General features: G+C 41.7%; 1 protein-coding gene across 8 annotated transcripts in view; it reads left to right on the top strand.

The window, feature by feature from the left end:
* The window catches only part of LOC136857189 (inverted formin-2), a 506,484-nt gene that overhangs the window by 328,258 nt on the left and 160,068 nt on the right, over positions 1 to 18,158 (top strand). For 4 of the 8 annotated variants that reach the window (XM_067135641.2, XM_067135643.2, XM_067135640.2 and 1 more), the window contains 2 exons: positions 3,014 to 3,395; positions 17,102 to 17,327. In XM_067135641.2, the coding sequence (XP_066991742.2) occupies positions 3,014 to 3,395; positions 17,102 to 17,327 (608 nt within the window). The remainder of the gene's footprint in view (positions 1 to 3,013; positions 3,396 to 17,101; positions 17,328 to 18,158) is intronic. The other 4 variants (XM_067135644.2, XM_067135645.2, XM_067135647.2 and 1 more) reach the window with 1 other exon arrangement.

Consider the following 18,158-nt stretch of genomic DNA (forward strand, 5'->3'; position numbering starts at 1 on the left):
CTAGCCAAAAAACTACTGTGTAAAAATCCCGACTCTATGCATATCGATTGCAGGGCCGTTAAGAAATTATTACCGGTATTATTATTATTATTATTATTATTATTATTATTATTATTATTATTATTATTATTATTATTATTATTATATGCAACCGCGCGCAGGCATTTTTATTTTAAGCCATTTAGACTGCCTGCATGGTGGTTTCGAGGTTCCGTTTTACTCTGCCAGATGGTAGGGTAGCGTGCCTGCTTCTTACAAGGAGAAGCCGGGTTCGATTCCTGGCCAGATCAAGGATTTTTATCTGGATCTGAAGGCTGGTTCGAGGTCTTCTTAGCCTACGTAATTACAACTGAGGAGCTATCTGACGGTGAAATAGTGGGTCCGGTCTAGAAAGCAAAGATAAGGGCAGAGAGAATTCGTTGTGCCGACCACACGATACCTCGTAATCTGCAGGCCTTCGGACTGAGCAGCGCTCGCTTGATAGGTCATGACCCTCCGGGGATGTTGCAGCATGGGATTTCATTTGGTTTTAAGTGGCAGAGAAACCAGGGCTCTGTTGTGCGATCTATGGATGAGTTTTAATCAATGTTGTCGAATAAACACCGGATACATCACCATAGATCTTTCACACGGCGACATCATACGATACCGAGTGCTAAATACACTATTTACGACCCTTCCAAAATCTGACTACTTTTGCCTACTTGGTTTGAACTCGAATTTGGAGACCATTGCAACTATTGATCCAGAAAAGGAGCTTAGTTAAGGGGGGAGACCTAGCTTAACACAGGGAAAATAGGCCAATATTCATTTAATTGTTACATGTGCTACAAACGTGGTTGACAAATGCTGCACATAACCCAGTATTGGCATGCTTCAGAGCAATCAGAATCAACTTCAACTATGTCAAAATTCTAATTACAACATTTCAAAATAAAATGTTCAAAATTTCCCGCCTTTTTAACGGTTTCCTTCACAACTCCCTTACTGTTTCACGGATAATTATGAAGTTTTCAGAGTTTCCTCCCATAGTGTTATACTACAATCTGTACCTCATTCAGATCAATGGGTTTGAAATTCGATTTTATATAACATATTTATTTACAAAAATATTAATATTTTCTGGTGCTCGGAATAAAAACCCAACAAAAAATCCAAATTACAGTGCATGTTAATGATTGAGGTTCATTTTGTAGCTGGAGGTTTTATACAAACTTTAAAAATGGACAACTACGAAAATTCTTATAAACTTGGAATTTATAAGGGAAACAGTGATATATTGTTAAAAAGGCGGGAAATTTTGAACATTTTATTTTAAAATATTAAAATTATTAAAATTCTGACATTATTGAAGTTGCTTCCAGTTGCCAGGAAGCATGCCAACACTGGGATATGTGCAGGAATTGTCAACAACAATTGTAGCATATTTAACAATCAAATGAATATTAACCTTCTTTTTTCCTTTGTTAAGCTGGGTCTCCCCCCTTAACGGAAGTCTTTTACATTGTTTAAACCGATCACCTGCGCGAAGTGAATTTCGACATTTTTCGTGAATGGCCCAGCTAAAAATACAAAGTTATTACATTAAACTAGTTACACTTAACACTGTCTTTTATGGATTATGATCAAAACTTGTAAAATTCTCCATCTATTTGCCTTAAACTTAAGAGTGAATGATCCCAGAATAGTTTCTCACATCCTTTTATCTCTAAACATCACAGAATTCAAGTAGCCTCGATTAAATCAATTTACGAGTAATTATACGATTATTTACCATGAAATAAATACCAGCAACATTTTCGTTTTCGTGGCTATTTAATCGCACGCCCAGGCTTGACCATACACGATCAAACAACTTGTACAAATTATTATACAAGGCCACACCTGTTGCAACAGATTTGCACAAACATTATTTGCTCGTCATCTGCTGTCTTGTGATGTCGTCTGAAGCAGCTTGTGTAGCTATTATAATTGCTTGTATTGAGGGCGGGAAGAATAAAACTGTTAAACGGAGGAGACACGGGATCTTGGCGAATGACTGGTTAGGAAAGAGCTGATTTTAGCTCATTTGCTTACTGAATGAACCGCTTGACTATAACAATTATTAACGTATATGTCCAGATACCTTCGATAAACGATTTGATATTATCACCCTCTTTAATATAAAAATAAACCATAATGATGGAAGTCCCTGTATCGCCAAAAACAAAGATTGTTTGTAAGATTATTTTCTAGATTGTTTTCTTTCATCTGGGCGTATCTCTGATGACCTGATGTTCTAAACTGCAATTGCAGCTCACTTGGTAAAATTGGCTGTGAATTTTAAATCCAATCTTCTTTTGAACCATTTACCTAATAGCATATTCGTCAATGTCTTTTAAAATCTCTGCAAGCACATCGTAACTAGCGTTCCTTAAGATTATTATAAGCGTTACTTATTGCTTGGTCCATCTCCAGAAGAGACGATAAGCGTGAATGATATCTCTCCCAAATTCTCTATTGGAACTTGTTCATGCCATGATGTTAGCTGTATTATAGCTCCACCTGGACTGGGGATTAATCGCGCAAAACTTTACAAACTCGTCATACACGCTGCTGTCAGCTGTACAAGCCCACCTGTTGCACACATTATTTTAAAGGCGTCTGAATTTACACCACAGCTTGCACAATATTGTGCAAGACTTCAAACTCTACCATACATGATCAGTCAGTTTGCACAACAGCCTCCGTTGTGCAGATTGTTTGATAGTTCATGGGCCAATTTAACAGAAGCTTAAGCCATTTTTCGTGGACCACTTAAAATGCCAATATAGATCTTGAATTTGACACCCCTATCCTAGTATATAAATGAAACTTTTAAGAGGGCAATTCCTGGTCGTCTCTTAAGTGATACGGGGTAATTTGGGAGAATCTGGCCATGGCTATCTGGTGATCAGGATTATTATTTTATATGAAGAGGGTATAATCGTATAACTCCTGTCACCAGTCCCAACCAAGACTTCGTTGTTTCCAGCTTGAGGGAGCTCTAATGCCGCACGAAGACGCCAGTACGGGATCGAGTGAACCCAATTCACCCGGCATCCAGACAGAGGGACGTTCAACGCCTAACAGTGAGGATTTGTCCCTGCCCTTGAAATCACCAGAGGAGATGCAGCCCAAAATTACGGGTTCAAGAGCTAAAGAGATTGAACAGTCGACATCTAGATACAGCACTGAACAGATATCCATGTTCCGAGCAATACAGGGCAAATCCGCAGGGAAGAGGCCACTCTCCCCAACCGTGGAGGAGGATGAGCCAAATACTCGCCTACGCCGCTCCCTCTCAGAGCCTTCAGGATGTCCTGATACCACTGACCAGATGGAGACAGCACCACCGGCTCTCATGACCACTGCAGGTAACTACCGACTGCAACTCTTGCCCTGAGAACCATCTCACACGCAAACTAATGAATTGGCTGAAATTCCTAATTTTGCATGTAAAAACTATAACTAACCCCACACGGCACGAGCAACGTATTATATGTTAGTTATGGGAGCGATATAAGATGAGAATGTTAAAGAACTTGATTCTTATAACTTCTAGATATACGGTATATCGAATCATGAAAAGGATATTAGAGCACTTCCGCTAGAGGTATCCACTTTTTTTTAATCAAAAAATCGTATTTGACAATTTTTCTAGAGCAGAGAGCTCAGGTCTATCTGAATCAATTCCCTTCAGGAACAAATTTGGAGAGTGCGGGATGTTTGACAGTAATGCTCGGAAACAATCCACACATGTGCTTTCTGAATCTCCAATACGTGCTCGGAGACTTGCTACCTAACAGTATTTTGAGTTAATTAATTAACGAAATCTGCCAACACTTCAGCATTTTCTATATTAATATTTATTTATCTCTCAAGTGTACCTCTAGAGCCCGCAAACCTTGCATGATGATTAGCTCAATGTGCATCGCCTCTGACATACAGTTAGTTCTAACACGTGACAGCTGAGAGGATGAGAAACTTATGGAACTTTGCACTTGTTCGCATGCTTAGCATGCTACCTGTCAACACTAGGTTAGGTTTGATATTGAAACGTATGGTTTGAAAGTCTACTGTTAGATGGTCCATCCAAGGATGAGGTCTGGAATTTGACTGGTTGTGCAGTAAATGCGTCGTGCTGTAGAGCATAATCCATTGCCGTACTTCAATAAGCTTAATGGGATCTGTCCATGTCAGCATTGATGCGGCTAGCACTGGTCTTATCGGACACAAACCCACGCTGCAACTAATCCTGGTTCCGATCATGAAGAATTGAGTTTTATGACATTGTTACGTCCGGAGAGGTCTGGGTACTTAGAGGAATGGTAGCGCACTGACCTTCGGTCCGATGGGTCTATTCCCGGCAGGGCAATGGGACCTTAACAACGAATGGTTACGTCTAAAGTTTCAAGCGCTGGGTGTCTGCAGACTCTGCATCTCTCTACAGTTCGCACAACACATTGTTCCTTTCCGGTAAAAGTATGCGAAAATTAAACAGAGCAGTTCTGAAAGGTTCCGAGATTCCAGCTTAAGGTGATACGGGTTTAAACAAGTCTGTCACTATTACAGTCGTAAATAATGTAAAAAAATACGTAATAAATGTTCATAAACATAGTAGTGCATACAATAACTCGAAATAATTTAAACTAAATAAAATAAATATTTGTAAACATTGGCTGTAAATAATACAGAAAACGGAAATAGTGGTACACCAAGCAAGTGGCCGCGCGGTTTGGGTCACGTAGCTATCAGTTTGCATTCGGGAGATAACGGGATCGAACCCCACTGTCGGCAGCCCTGAAGATGGTTTTCCGCGGTTTCCACATTTTCACACTGGGCAAATGCTGGAGCTGTACCTTAATTAAGGCCACGGCCGCTTCCTTCCAGTTCCTAGACCTTTCCTATCCCATCGTCGCCATAAGATCTGTGTCGGTGCGACGTTAAGCAAGTTCGTAGTTCGTTAAGCTGGCTTCTCGGACCCTAGGTTTCCTACTTCAGAATGTTTAGTACAGCATCCCATATTTCCTATTTATTTTTTCGCTTTTCTTGAAACTCTCTATACACACGCAGTGCCTTACACCGCAGACGTCGCCCACCCTCCGCGGAGGATCTAGGTTTAGATAGCCACATATTATTATTATTATTATTATTATTATTATTATTATTATTATTATTATTATTATTATTATTATTATTGGCTGTATGTACGACATTTGGTAGGGAAAGTGGAGTTACAGGACTAATTGTTATTTAAATTCTATTTGTTAATTGATATTTAGGTTACGTCCTAGAATGTAGTACACACATTTAAACAATCGCAATATACATCGTTATAGATTGACTTTCATTATTCAGTCTACAAGTCTCTGTAAATTAAATTATTGTTGTTATAATCATTATCTTATGACTACCTATAAATAGAGAGTTGGAGTGAATTGTCGGTAGGAATAAAAAAAAAGGCAACACTTGATTTTAAAAAAATGCTTTCGCACAAGTTACCTTTCCTGTTATGTACAATCTTCGCACGTGGTGGTGGTGGTGGTGGTGGTGGTGGTGGTGGTGGTGGTGTTTTTTGTTTACTGTTATGTCTTCTCTGGTATTTCATCTTCCCTTCAATTAGAACTACCCAGAAGTTTGGAAAATGAATTTTAAAATCAATGTCTCAGTTTTAACTAACAAATAAAAAATATACCTGGTGAATGATAGATTTTGATGCTAAGACTGGTCCAAGTTTCATAGCCATTTTGTCTCTTAACACATATCCGTACCTCTTTTTCTTATAGATTCACCTGTTTGCAGATGGACATGTATCGGTATATGTAGCATGTTGGATACAATATGTCTTTCAAACTATTTTCTCTGTTGAACCTCTTTTCCAGTCTCGTAGCATAGGGGTAGCGTGCCTACATCTTAACTGGTGGTTCAGGGCTCCATTCCCGGTCACTATCATGATTTAAATTATGGACTGAGAACTAGAACGAAGATCGTTCAATCTCCTGAGATCAAATTAGCTACCATGTGACAATCCAACAGCTGTAGGCTGTTCGGTTGGGTAGCAGTCGTCTTAGCAAGCCAAGATCCGTAACGGTCTGTATGTACGACGTTTGGTAGGGAAAGGGTAGTTACTGGACTAATTGTTGTTATATTTTTATTTGTGATTGTTGTTTAGGTTACTTCGTAGAATATTGTAGACACATCTACTGAATGGGGAAAATCAGTAGCCTACGTCTGAAATTCCGCGAAAGATTGTGTGAAGAGTAATGGAGGAAAATTGTATTTAAAAATACTGATAATACTAAATTTAAATGCAAATACCTCGGAGAAATATTCACTCCCTATGGAAATTAAAAGGATGCATTAACAGAGAGGGTGAGGAGGTTGCCTACAGACAATGCCATGACACAAGTCCATTACCATTCAAACCAAATTTTAAACATGTTTGCCCAGTCGTCAGAGCGAAGTGCCTTCATGGAGCGGACACACTAACAAAGGTGGCAGAATCAGACCTTGAAAAGAGATAAAGAAGATTCCTTCAGAAATCTTAGGTCCAAAAATAGTCGCATTAGAACCAACATACTTTTCGGTTGAGATGATACCAGGAGCAACAAAACACCATCGAAAACAAGACGATGAGGAAAAATAAACTGGCATTTTCTCGACGTAAGGATAAATCAAGGATAAACCAACAGAATACTCCTTCTACAAGAAAAATGTAACAAAAAGAAAACAGCCTAGGTGGCTTACACAGGTGCACAAGGATCTAGCAGAAGTATTTGTCGAGGAGGAAGAGATACAGAAGAGAACAACATTTAGAAAAAAATTGCGAGAATGAGGGATGCTCCCGAAAACCCACTGACCAAGCCAGGGAACATCTCGGTGAAAGAGCGATGCATAATGTACCGCAGTTTGGAGAGTATACTAATGCCGAATTTGGTCGGACATTTCGGCAGGTTCTCGCCTAATGGGTTATCAGAAGAGCCCGTAAGTTTAGGCAGTAATACGCTAGAATGTACAGTAATTTGACTAGTACCAAGTGTCTTCTAGCCCGCTGTTCCGTAATGTAGCGAGAGCAACATAACTTCTAGGGGTTATAATAGTCCGGGCCCCTAATATTTATGCAAATCTCATCGCAGAACTGTTGCCCAAGCTAGCGTATCCTAGGTAGTGGTGTGGTGTGGTGGTGATGATGGTTATTGTTTTAAGAGGAAGTAACCATGATCTATTAACACTAATCAGGAGAAAAATGGAAGATGTTTGACATTTCGAAGAATGAAGGTATCTGCAAAAGCAAAACGAGAGCCACAAAGGGCGTGGAAAATAAATGACTCCCTAGGCCTTGCGTCCTAATAACCGTCGCGATCGAAAAAGAACCAAGGACTGAGCAAGCGGCCGCGCGGTGTGGGTCACGTAACCACAACCTTCCATTCGGGAAATAGTAGGTTAGAATCCCATTTTCACACCAGACAAATGTTGGGGCTGTACGTTAATTAAGGCCATGGTAGCTTCTTTCCCATTCGTAGCCTATCGTCGCCATAGGACTTATCTGTGTCAGTGCTACATAAGGCCGAATGAAAAAAGCGAGTTGATCAAGAGAGGTCGGATATTATAGACGGAAGGGAGGAGCCTGGCCCAAGTAAATGGAAGCAATACCTGGATTCAGCTAAGGGTCACGTGGTCGCGAACCGACGCTCCCAATTACGAACCCCTGGGACCTTTTTAGTCGCCTCTTATAACAGGCAGGGGATACCGTGGACATTATTCTACCAATCCCACCCATAGGAGGATATTTGTTACTCGCTTCAGTAACTTTTCATTCTGATCTATAAATACCTCAACATCCGAGCTGTAGGGTTCTAGGACATTTCGTACCACGGATATTTCGTACCACCGGACATTTGGTACCACTTGACCGGCTGATTACCCGCGAAGTGCCAGTTAAATATTTAGGAGAGGACATTCCGTACTGTTTGAAAGAGAATGGAAGTACTGCGAAGTAAAAACGATTCCTTAATGAATGAATCCATTTGTATATCCATTGTCCACTGTTGGCGCAGAAGCCTCCGCACGATGTGCCTACTGCTAATGTTAACCTTCCGTCGGGCGCAACTGAACTGATTGGTACACGTGTTAATTTTTATCTCGCATTCACCATTCGCGGGGACTTAGCTACTTCCATCTTTCAGCAATTTCCTGTTTCCGCGTCACCTTCAAGCCCATATCGGTCAGTTCATCAGACTCCTTTATTATACTTACTTGATAATGAAATAATGCAGTAGTTTATAGTAATATTATCCATCCTTGTGCTCGTCAGGAACACTGCACCCGAACACGATGTATATTTCTATTGTATTGTTTTGTTTCAGGCTTTATACTTCAAGAAACGACTTTCTTTTGATATCTACGTAAACATAAGTGATAAGTACAGTTTAAAGGAGAATTATTAAAATAATATAGAAGTTTTATTCAGCAAATGTTGTAAATCATTGTTGTTTCTGATTTCTAAAGCGTGTCTGTCAGGGTCATTACGCCCGCTGGCGTGGAAATGGAGTTCCAATTTGACATCAAGTGGTACGGATTGTCCTAGCGTAAATATTTGGGGATTACGGGAAAACGGTTCGCAGGTAGATAACGACCTAGGTGGTACGAAATGTCCTCAAAAATCAAGTGGTACGGAATGTCCGTGGTACGAAATGTCCGGACACCGAGCTGTAGAGTCGAAGGTGTACGTACATCCGCTCAGCTAGGACTGCTCGTTATCTGCTTCAACCTCCGACTTGATTAGTGAGCACCATGTGAATGAAGTGAAATTCCTCGACTGATGATATCACCGGTGGAAGGGTGCGGCTAACGGTGTGATGTCATCTCGCGCGAGTAGCGTCCTAAAACAGTCCACTCGGTTAACATTCCTTGGCCTTGAATAGAGTAATAACTATTTCTGGAATACAATCAGTATTCATCAATGAACTCTGTCATCACACGTACGATATATAAATATACTCTTCCTTCTTGCTGGTGTGGGTGCTCAGCTAAGTTGTTCCTATGATGATTCTTATGGCGCCTCTGCGGCTGGAATCTAAACCCTGGAGAATGCGGACGTGAATTCTAGAGTGAGTTGTTGGGAATGGAATGTTGAAATTGATATTAAAGTCACTCGGATTGTACAGGCTCTAAAGAGTAGCGTTTGGACCACCGAAGATTTAAAATAATAATAATAATAATAATAATAATAATAATAATAATAATAATAATAATAATACCGAGCTCGATAGCTGCAGTCGCTTAAGTGCAGCCAGTATCCAGTATTCGGGAGATGGTGGGGCCGAACCCCACTGTCGACAGCCCTGATTTTCCGTGGTTTCCAATTTTCATACCAGTACCTTATTAAGCCCACGGTCGATTCCTCATCACTCCTAGCCCTTTCCTGTCCTATCGTCACCATAAGAACTGTCTGTGCCGATGCGACGTGAAACAACTTGTATAATAATAATAATAATAATAATAATAATAATAATAATAATAATATATGATGCCTTTGAAAAAGGTTCCAGTACCTATTTACGAGGGGGGAGCACGCAACAAACGAAGGGGAAAAAAGGTCCTATAAACATTGATAGCAATCCCAATATCTTCAGAGTTATGGTCCAGTACCATTATCACTGCCTTTGATTTACTCCTCGTAACCGGGCGAGTTGGCCGTGCGCGTAGAGGCGCGCTGCTGAGCTTGCATCCGGGAGATAGTAGGTTCGAATCCCACTATCGACAACCCTGAAGATGGTTTTCCATGGTTTCCCATTTTCACACCAGGCAAATGCTGGGGCTGTACCTTAATTAAGGCCACGGCCGCTTCCTTCCAAGTCCTAGCCCTTTCCTATGCCATCGTCGCCATAAGACCTATCTGTGTCGGTGCGACGTAAAGCCCTAGCAAAAAAAAAAAAAATTACTCCTCCCAACATGCGGCCGCCATCCATAGCAATGCAGTCCTCTTAGTCGCATGTAATCTCGCATTCGTTGGAACTAAGCGGGGTAGAACCCATCAACATTGGATGAGAAGACCAGTGACCTGTCGTCTGAGCCACTCAGCGCGGCATTTTGCCATCTTCTCTTAGCGTAAAATATTTCGGTCCACACGCATTCCGACGTGCGGTCGCTTTACAACACTTAGATCAGTTAAGAAGTGCGTTCCACGCACCATGGAGACAAACAGTCTGTGATTATCATGCGTCATATGTGAGGGTTATCTGGCGATAAGATCAATCTTACCGTTATCTCTTATGTCGTGCTTGACTCATATCTGATGAAATACTTCTTGGAGTTCGGAAAATCTTATGACATAAAATCTTATGACAGAAGAATTACGTGTGCATTTCGCTAGGGATAAGTCTTCTTTGCCAACAATGGATTTTAATGGGCTTATTGCTACGCGAGAATGTGTCTGGCGAATTAAAAACGTATTTTGAAGCGATGAATCTTCGACTGTAATGCATATCTTCGTTCTCCTTTCTCTCCTGCGCTGTACAATTTGGCGTGTCTTTCTAAGCAAGGGAATTGTGATTGTTGTAAAAATTAAACACTATATGACATAATTCGTCCAACGATGCTGATATCTTCAGCTCTCACAAATCATTTCAAAGATAAGTCATTTGAAAATATATACTAGTATTGTATACAGATATGTCGACAACCGTACCTTTGTTACAATTCCTGGTAATTCGCACACATATCCAATGGGATTTTTTTTATGGTTTGAGAAAGCTGAAGATGCCCACTTGTTTGGACGAAACATGTCATTTTATGTTTTTTTAAAACTATCATGTCTTAAAATTTCATTTGTATTACGCACTGCCTGTTATTTCTTCCTTAATCCCTTTACCGTCCAGGGTTGGTTTATCCCTCGGACTTGGCGAGGCATCCCACCTCTACCGCCTCAAGGACAGTGTCCTGGAGTGTGGGACTTCGGGTCGGGGGATGAAACTGAGGAGGAGGGCCAGTAACAGCACAGGGGCCTTGTAGAGGGATGGGAATTTTGGAAGGGATAGACAACGAAGAGGAAGGAAGCGGTCGTGGCCGTAAGTTACGTATCATCCTGGCATTTGCTTGGAGGAGAAGTGGGAAACCACGGAAAACCACTTCGAGGATGGCTGCGGTGGGAACTGAACTCCCTCTACTCAGTTGACCTCCCGTGGCTAAGTGGATCCCGTTCCAGCCTCTCGTACCACTTTTCAAATTCCGTGGCAGAGCCGGGAATCGAACCCGGGCCTGCGGGAGTGGTAGCTAATCGCAGTAACCACTACACCACAGAGACGGACTGCCTGTAGTACCACTCGTTAACGTGGTAATATCACTTCGCATGAAGAAAGAATTACAACTGAATTGTTAAAAGGATGACGGCAAACTTTGAGCTCCATTCAAAAAAGCAACGGCCCAGCTGCTAGCAGCAATATTACTCAAAAGAACCGGGGCAGTAATCAATCTAGGTCAATTCAATCAACAATTGCACTCAGTAACGCAAGCATAAAACCTTCAACAGACTTACTCGGCTGAGTTGAAATGTACTTGCCGATCTTGAAGATCGGAGTCAAGCCGACGAAGTCGACACCCTCATCTTCTACCCTTCGCCATTACGTCTCACCCAGCGTTAAGACACCTCGTTTCATCATTTGTTGAACAAAACGAACCGCCTGCACATATGAAATTACGAATACTATAGGCTTAATCTTCTTCTTCTACCGCTTTTCCCATAAGTGTGGGGTCGCGGGTGCGGCATGTGCCGCACATTTTGTTTTGTCCCTGTTTTACGGGTGTTTGCCTTGCGTGACGCCAACCCTATGTGGAAGTATGTGATTTTTACTGTGTCTTTCTGTGGTAGTTGGTAGTGTAGTGTAGTGTGTTGTTTGAATATGAAGAGGGGCCGATGACCTTAGATGTTAGGCCCCTTTAAACAACTAGCATCATCATGAATATGAAGAGGAAAGTGTTGGGACAAACACGAATACCCAGTCCCCGAGCCAGCAGAATTAATCATGTATGATTAAATTCCTCGAGCCGGCCGGGAATCGAAGCTGGGACCCTCTGAACCGTAGATCTCAACGCTGACCATTCAGCCAAGGGTTACTATAGAATTAATAATACACATTATTTCTAATAGACTAATGTTAATACCGGGTGAGTTGGCCGTGCGGTTCGGGACGCACAGCTGTGAGCTTGCATCCGGGAGATAGTGGGTTCGAACCACACTGTCGGCAGTCCTGAAGATGGTTTTCCGTCGTTTCCCATTTTCACACCAGGCTGTACCTTAATTAAGGCTACGGCCGCTTCCTTCCCACTCCTAGCCCTTTCCTATCCCATCGTTGCTTTAAGGCCTATCTGTGTCGGTGCGACGTAAAACAGGTTGTAAAAACTGATATTAATGGATATATTAGCGATATATTTTATTCCGACAACCCTCTCAAACCCCACTCTCTCACCTCCCCTTTAATATGAATCATAATGACTAGCTGCGATCCCTTAATTGCCCTTACCCTTAACTCAGTTACCATGTTTCATGATGTCCACTTGATGGACCAAGCATTTTACTCTCCGGGTTGTCATGTCTTAATGTTTCGGTCTTTATTATTTACTGCCTGTTGTACCGGTCGTTTCCCCGTGACGACCGGACACTGTTTTGCTCCTCCATTGTTTCGTGACATGTCATCAATCACAATCGCTGTTAGCTTTATTCTTCGAAGAGACGATTTTCTTACCTTTTCCTCCTTCTGATAAGAGTTGAGAAGGAATGATTATAATTGTATTATTTCCCCCATAAGAGGATAATGCTATTTTGTAGCTGAAATCTCGATGCCTGTCTGTAAAATGTGTGCAAAAAAGAAAAGCGAAGTTTGACACATTTACTCTGGTAGCCTATCATCAGTTTATCTTGCCAGTGTCACTGGAATCAGTTTCATGCCCCTACACACGACACAATCTGCTGGGCCTGATCTGCTAGGACCCCGGGTCCGGTCGGGTCGACATAGCTCATGTCGGGTGGTTGGTCGAGGTGACTATACAATCTCCAAACTAGGCTTGTCAGGTGTCCCCTATTAAACGAGATTTTCCGTATTTGAATGTCGGAAGTACTATCCCGTTTCAACAGCATACGGGACGCCCTTTTCTTCCATACTTAAACAGCTCACTTCTACCGTGGTTAGAAGTATTTATTTACAGTAGCATTTACTGATCCTGCATATCTGTTCATTATTCTTCATCTAGGGATTTTGCACTATGATCGAAACGTGTGGTAGGCGAGCGAACCGCTGGCGCGGAGCCCAAGCGAGGGACTAGCAGGGGCAAGGTACAGAGGCTCTGGTTTATGTTAACGCAACAATTAACGAAACTCTGCATTCGTTCAGTTTCATTTGTTTAACAGAAATTGTTAAAGCTGACAGTTTGTGTTGTACTGTGGTGGGGGTGAGAGTAAGAAAGTTCATACTAGTGTTATTATAATGTGCGATTAAGGGAAATTCATTATTACTGAAAAAGGGTAAAAATACAGAAAATTACGGGTTTTAAACTTTTTATGCGGAAAATGAAACAGAAAAATACTGTAACAAAGTTTGTGCCTACAATGTAATTATATATTAAATAATATCTCTGTGTTTTATTGAGTAAATGTCGTTAGCCTATGTCGTATCGACGTGACCTGTCCCTTACTGGCATTTCAGAAACCTAGCAACTCTACTCCCAAGTCACTATCCCGACCCTGTAAGTTGGGTCGTGTTTTGGGTGGTTGTGCAATTCGGGCCGATTTGGCATCAGTTGCCTCGCGGTCGCCTGGAACGTGTACATTATTTTGGTGTTAACAATAGACGATGTCAGAAAATGAGAAAAATAATATTGCAGATTTTCGTAACTCGCCCCAGTTGCTAAAATCTTAGTCACAATTAATCGCTCTTGAATACTCACACTTTCTTTCTTTCTTTACAGCGCCTTGTTTCTCTTCTAAAGGCGCCTCAATATAAAGCATCGACCTCGGTAGCTGCAGTCGCTGAAGTGCGGCCAGTGTCCAGTATACACGCCCGGAAAATGCTGGGACTGTACCTTAATTAGGCAACTGCCACTTCCTTCCCTTTTTTTTTTTTTTTTTTTTTACAAGTTGCTTTTCGTCGCACCGACACAGATAGGTCCCTCGGTGACGATGGGACAGTAAAGGGCGTAGGAGTGGGAACGAAGCGGCCGTGGCCTTAATTAAGGGACAGCGCCAGCATTTCCCTGGTGTGAAAATGGGAAACCACGGAAAACAATCTTCAGGACTGCCGACAGTCGGGTTCGAAACCACTATCTTCCGAATAGTGGATGATGGCCGCTTTCCCACTTCTAGCTCTTTCCTATCCCATCGTCGCCATAAGATCTATCTGTGTCAGTGTGACGTACAGCAACTCATAAAAGGAACAATATAGAGCAGTTCATTGAAAGTGTCACTATCCATTCGTAGAAAGTTTCTGAAATCGAATGGTTCTAGTTCCATTTTTAGCCTAATATTTTGTCTTTCGTATCGACTCTAGTGACAGTCAATGCATTTTTTTTAACAGTGTGGAGAAGCGATGATGACAAGTGTTTAGAGAGCAGAGCGAGCCAGCCTTCTGCTGGATTGGGTCGTATGCGAGCAGCACCCGATTTACCACGCCAACTACCCTTCAGATCGGACCCAGCAGATTGTGTCGTGTGCAGGGACTTTTAGATAGGCTTTGTATTGCAGGATGCTTGAAGCGCGTCTAAGGATACAAATTTATTTCCTAATGGTGGTCATGGTGGTGGTGATAATTGTTTTTGAAGGAAAGCTCCACTAAGTAATTATCCCCTCTAAAAACTAAACGACCCTCTGTGGGTGGGAGCGGTAGAATATATCCATGGTCTACCCAGTATGTTGTAAGAGGCGACTAAACGGGGCACCAGGGACTTTTCAATTTGGAGGCGTGGTTTGGCAACCATGGGGCCGTAGTTGAGTTTGGCATTTTGTCTCCTTACTTATGCCAAACTCAGCTAGACTCAGCTGTCCACATCCCTCATTTCCAAATTGATAGCTCCCGCGGTGCCCTTTTAAGACAGACAGGTTATTCTCAATGCTACCAACCGTCTTTCGTCTATTTCTTCAGAAAGCAGGGAGTTAGGGACGGATTTCTGAATCTACTTCAAACGTAGGGAGTTCTCAGAGAAATACTAAGACAAATTAATAGGTGATGAAATAATAAAATACATTTCATCGTAGAGAAAACAAACTCTCTGCCGTGTTTTTTTTTTGAATAAGTTGGTGGCATGATCTCATCATGTTCAGAAATGTATGCTAAGAAATCCAGTCATTTTCTTCCACCTGCAGTATTTTAAAGTCATGTAATCGAGTAGTGAATTAAATTCGCTGTATTATTGAATAGTGTGACAAACAGTTCATATGGCACACGAAGTTTTCAGTCGGTAGTTGTTCTTTTTAATGAAATACTGATATGATAGCGGTAATTAGTTTCTTTTGATCGTTTCAATGCCGTAAACGAAAAGGGAATTACGGGGAGAACTTGAAAGTACTGAGTAGCAAAACAGAGCCCGTAGGAAAGCCAGGCAAGAAGAAGAAAAAAATAAGAATCTGATGAATGTTAACTTGGGTTCCTATAATGCATAGCTTCTATATTGGTAAATAGGCACGGAGCAAGTGGCCGTGTGGTTAGGGTCGCGCAGCTGTGAGCTTGCATTCGGGAGATGGTGGGTTCGAACCCCACTGTCGGCAGCCCTGAAGATGGTTTTCCGTGGTTTCCCATTTTCACACCTGGCAAATGCTGGGGCTGTACCTTAATGAAGGCCACGGCCGCTACCTTCCCAATCTCCTACCCTTGCGACGCCGAAAACCTTCGATGTGTTAATACGAGGTTAAACAAATAGCAAAAAAAAAAAAAAAAAAAAAGGTAAATATGTCATCATATACATCAATGTCTGTAGATGCTTGTTATAGAATTCTTATTTTTATTCTTATAGAGCGTGCTTATTGTTAGCCCGCCTGGTAGCCGTGGTTGTTAAGGCGTCAGGTCTAGATGGTCTGATACCGTGGTTAGCAGTTTCGAGTCCCGTTGATCGAAATAATTTTTCACCATCAGAATGTTATTACTACAACTGGGCTTACGTCGCACCGACACAGACAGATCTTATGGCGATGATGTAATAAGAAACGGCCAGGAGATGGAAGGAAGCGGCCGTGGCCTTACTTAAGGTACAGCTCCAGTATTTGTCTCCCATGAAATAGGGAAACCAGTGAAAACCATCCTCAGGGTTGCCGACAGTGGGGTTCGAACCCAGTATCTCCCGAATGCAAGCTCATAGCTACGAGACACAAACCGCGCAGCCACTCGCTCACTCGCTACCATCAGAATATTGGCCGGCAGGGTAGCTGAGGTGCTTGTGTACATTTTCTAATCGCTATATTGCGTGCCAAAAGCCTGGATTCATTTTCAAACCTCTCCGCAGTGTTCATGTGGAGTGAGGGCATATGATGCTGTTGACGATTCGCCCACCGGATGGAGACATTAAGCCTTGTGCAGACGCCTTGGTGCTATTTGGCAGGAGTAGGTTATTTGCCGGCACCGGGTTTCACATTGTGGTCAGAAAGGGCATCCAGTAGTAAAATCTCTCACTTCATATATATACAGTATGCTTATAGTTACCTTTTTTTGTCTTTGCTAGAGACCGTGAGAATGGATATAGGGACATTTTGAGTGGTCTGTAGGGGCGTAGTGGAAAATGAATTGACAACGCTGGGGGGGATACCATGGAAGTATTCTACGGACCCCATCCAAAGAACACAAATCATTTCTTAAATCTCTGTTGGGTTCGAACCCCACTGTCGGCAGACTTGAATATGGTTTTCCGTGGTTCCCTATGTTCACACCAGGTAAATGCTCTGGCTGTACCTTAATTAAGGCCACGGCCGCTTTCTTCCCACTCCTAGCCCTTTCCTGTACCATCGTCGCCACAAGACCTATCTGTGTCGGCGCGACGTGAAACAAATTGTAAAAGAAAACTCTCTTGCTAGTATGTTACAACAGCTGTTGTTCTGTTGCAGGGGCCATGAGCTCTCAAGAGCTGTGGTCTCGCGCTGTCCTCAGGGCTCGCGAAGCTCCACTGAGCCGCAAAACACTTCGCCGTACCTCGAGCCAGCAGCTGCTGCGCGACTTACGACAAGGCCATGATCTGAGTCGCTGGGAGCCCGATCTTTGCATTCAACTGCTGTGTATTCCCGCTGCCCAGAACTACGCTGCTATCCGCAAGCTGATCGAGCGCGCACCCAAGTAAGTGAACGACATTTCTTCTTATAACAAAATAAAGTTCTTGTCAAGGTAAATCTCCTCAGCATTTATTCAATGTATTTATCATCATCATCATCATCATCATCATCATCATCATCATCATCTTAGTCTGTTGAAATGTAATGTTTTCATCCTGATGCCACTTGGGTGACTTACATGTCGATTTTGAAATTCTACCCATGCTAACAAGTAGCGCTAGTGTATTTACGACATGGAGGGAAAGCTATGCAGACAGAAGAAAAACTCGAAGTATTTTTGCCGAATGAACGCCTAACATATCTTATAAATTTTCCCGATGTTTATTATGAGTGAAAGCTGGATAGACCCACGATTTGTTATTGACAATTTTGAAATAAGAGATGTGAAGGTAGGTAAAATAACGGGTACCGGTAGATGGGAACAATGACAGTTGGGTACACGAATTGTGGATATAGAGACAACAAATGTAGTTATAAAAGAGGATTGTGGAGCACATTTAGTTAATTCAGAAGCTTGCAGATTGAACGCTGAAGGCCGTAATAGTCTAGGGTGAAATGTGAGTACATTTTACCGTATTATTCATTTTATTTATTTATTTATTTATTTATTTATTTATTTATTTTGTGAGTACATTTTACCGTATTATTAATTTTATTTATTTATTATTTTATTTATTTATTTATTTATTTATTTATTTATTTATTTATTTATTTATTTATTTATTTATTTATTTATTTAACTATATATAGCTATCCAACAGACACTTTCGATATAGACCCTAAGTACCTTCCAATACGTCAGTTTTCTGGAATTAAATTCGGGGCCCTGATACGG

Source organism: Anabrus simplex, chromosome 1, assembly GCF_040414725.1.
Source record: "Anabrus simplex isolate iqAnaSimp1 chromosome 1, ASM4041472v1, whole genome shotgun sequence".
NCBI lineage: Eukaryota > Metazoa > Arthropoda > Insecta > Orthoptera > Tettigoniidae > Anabrus > Anabrus simplex.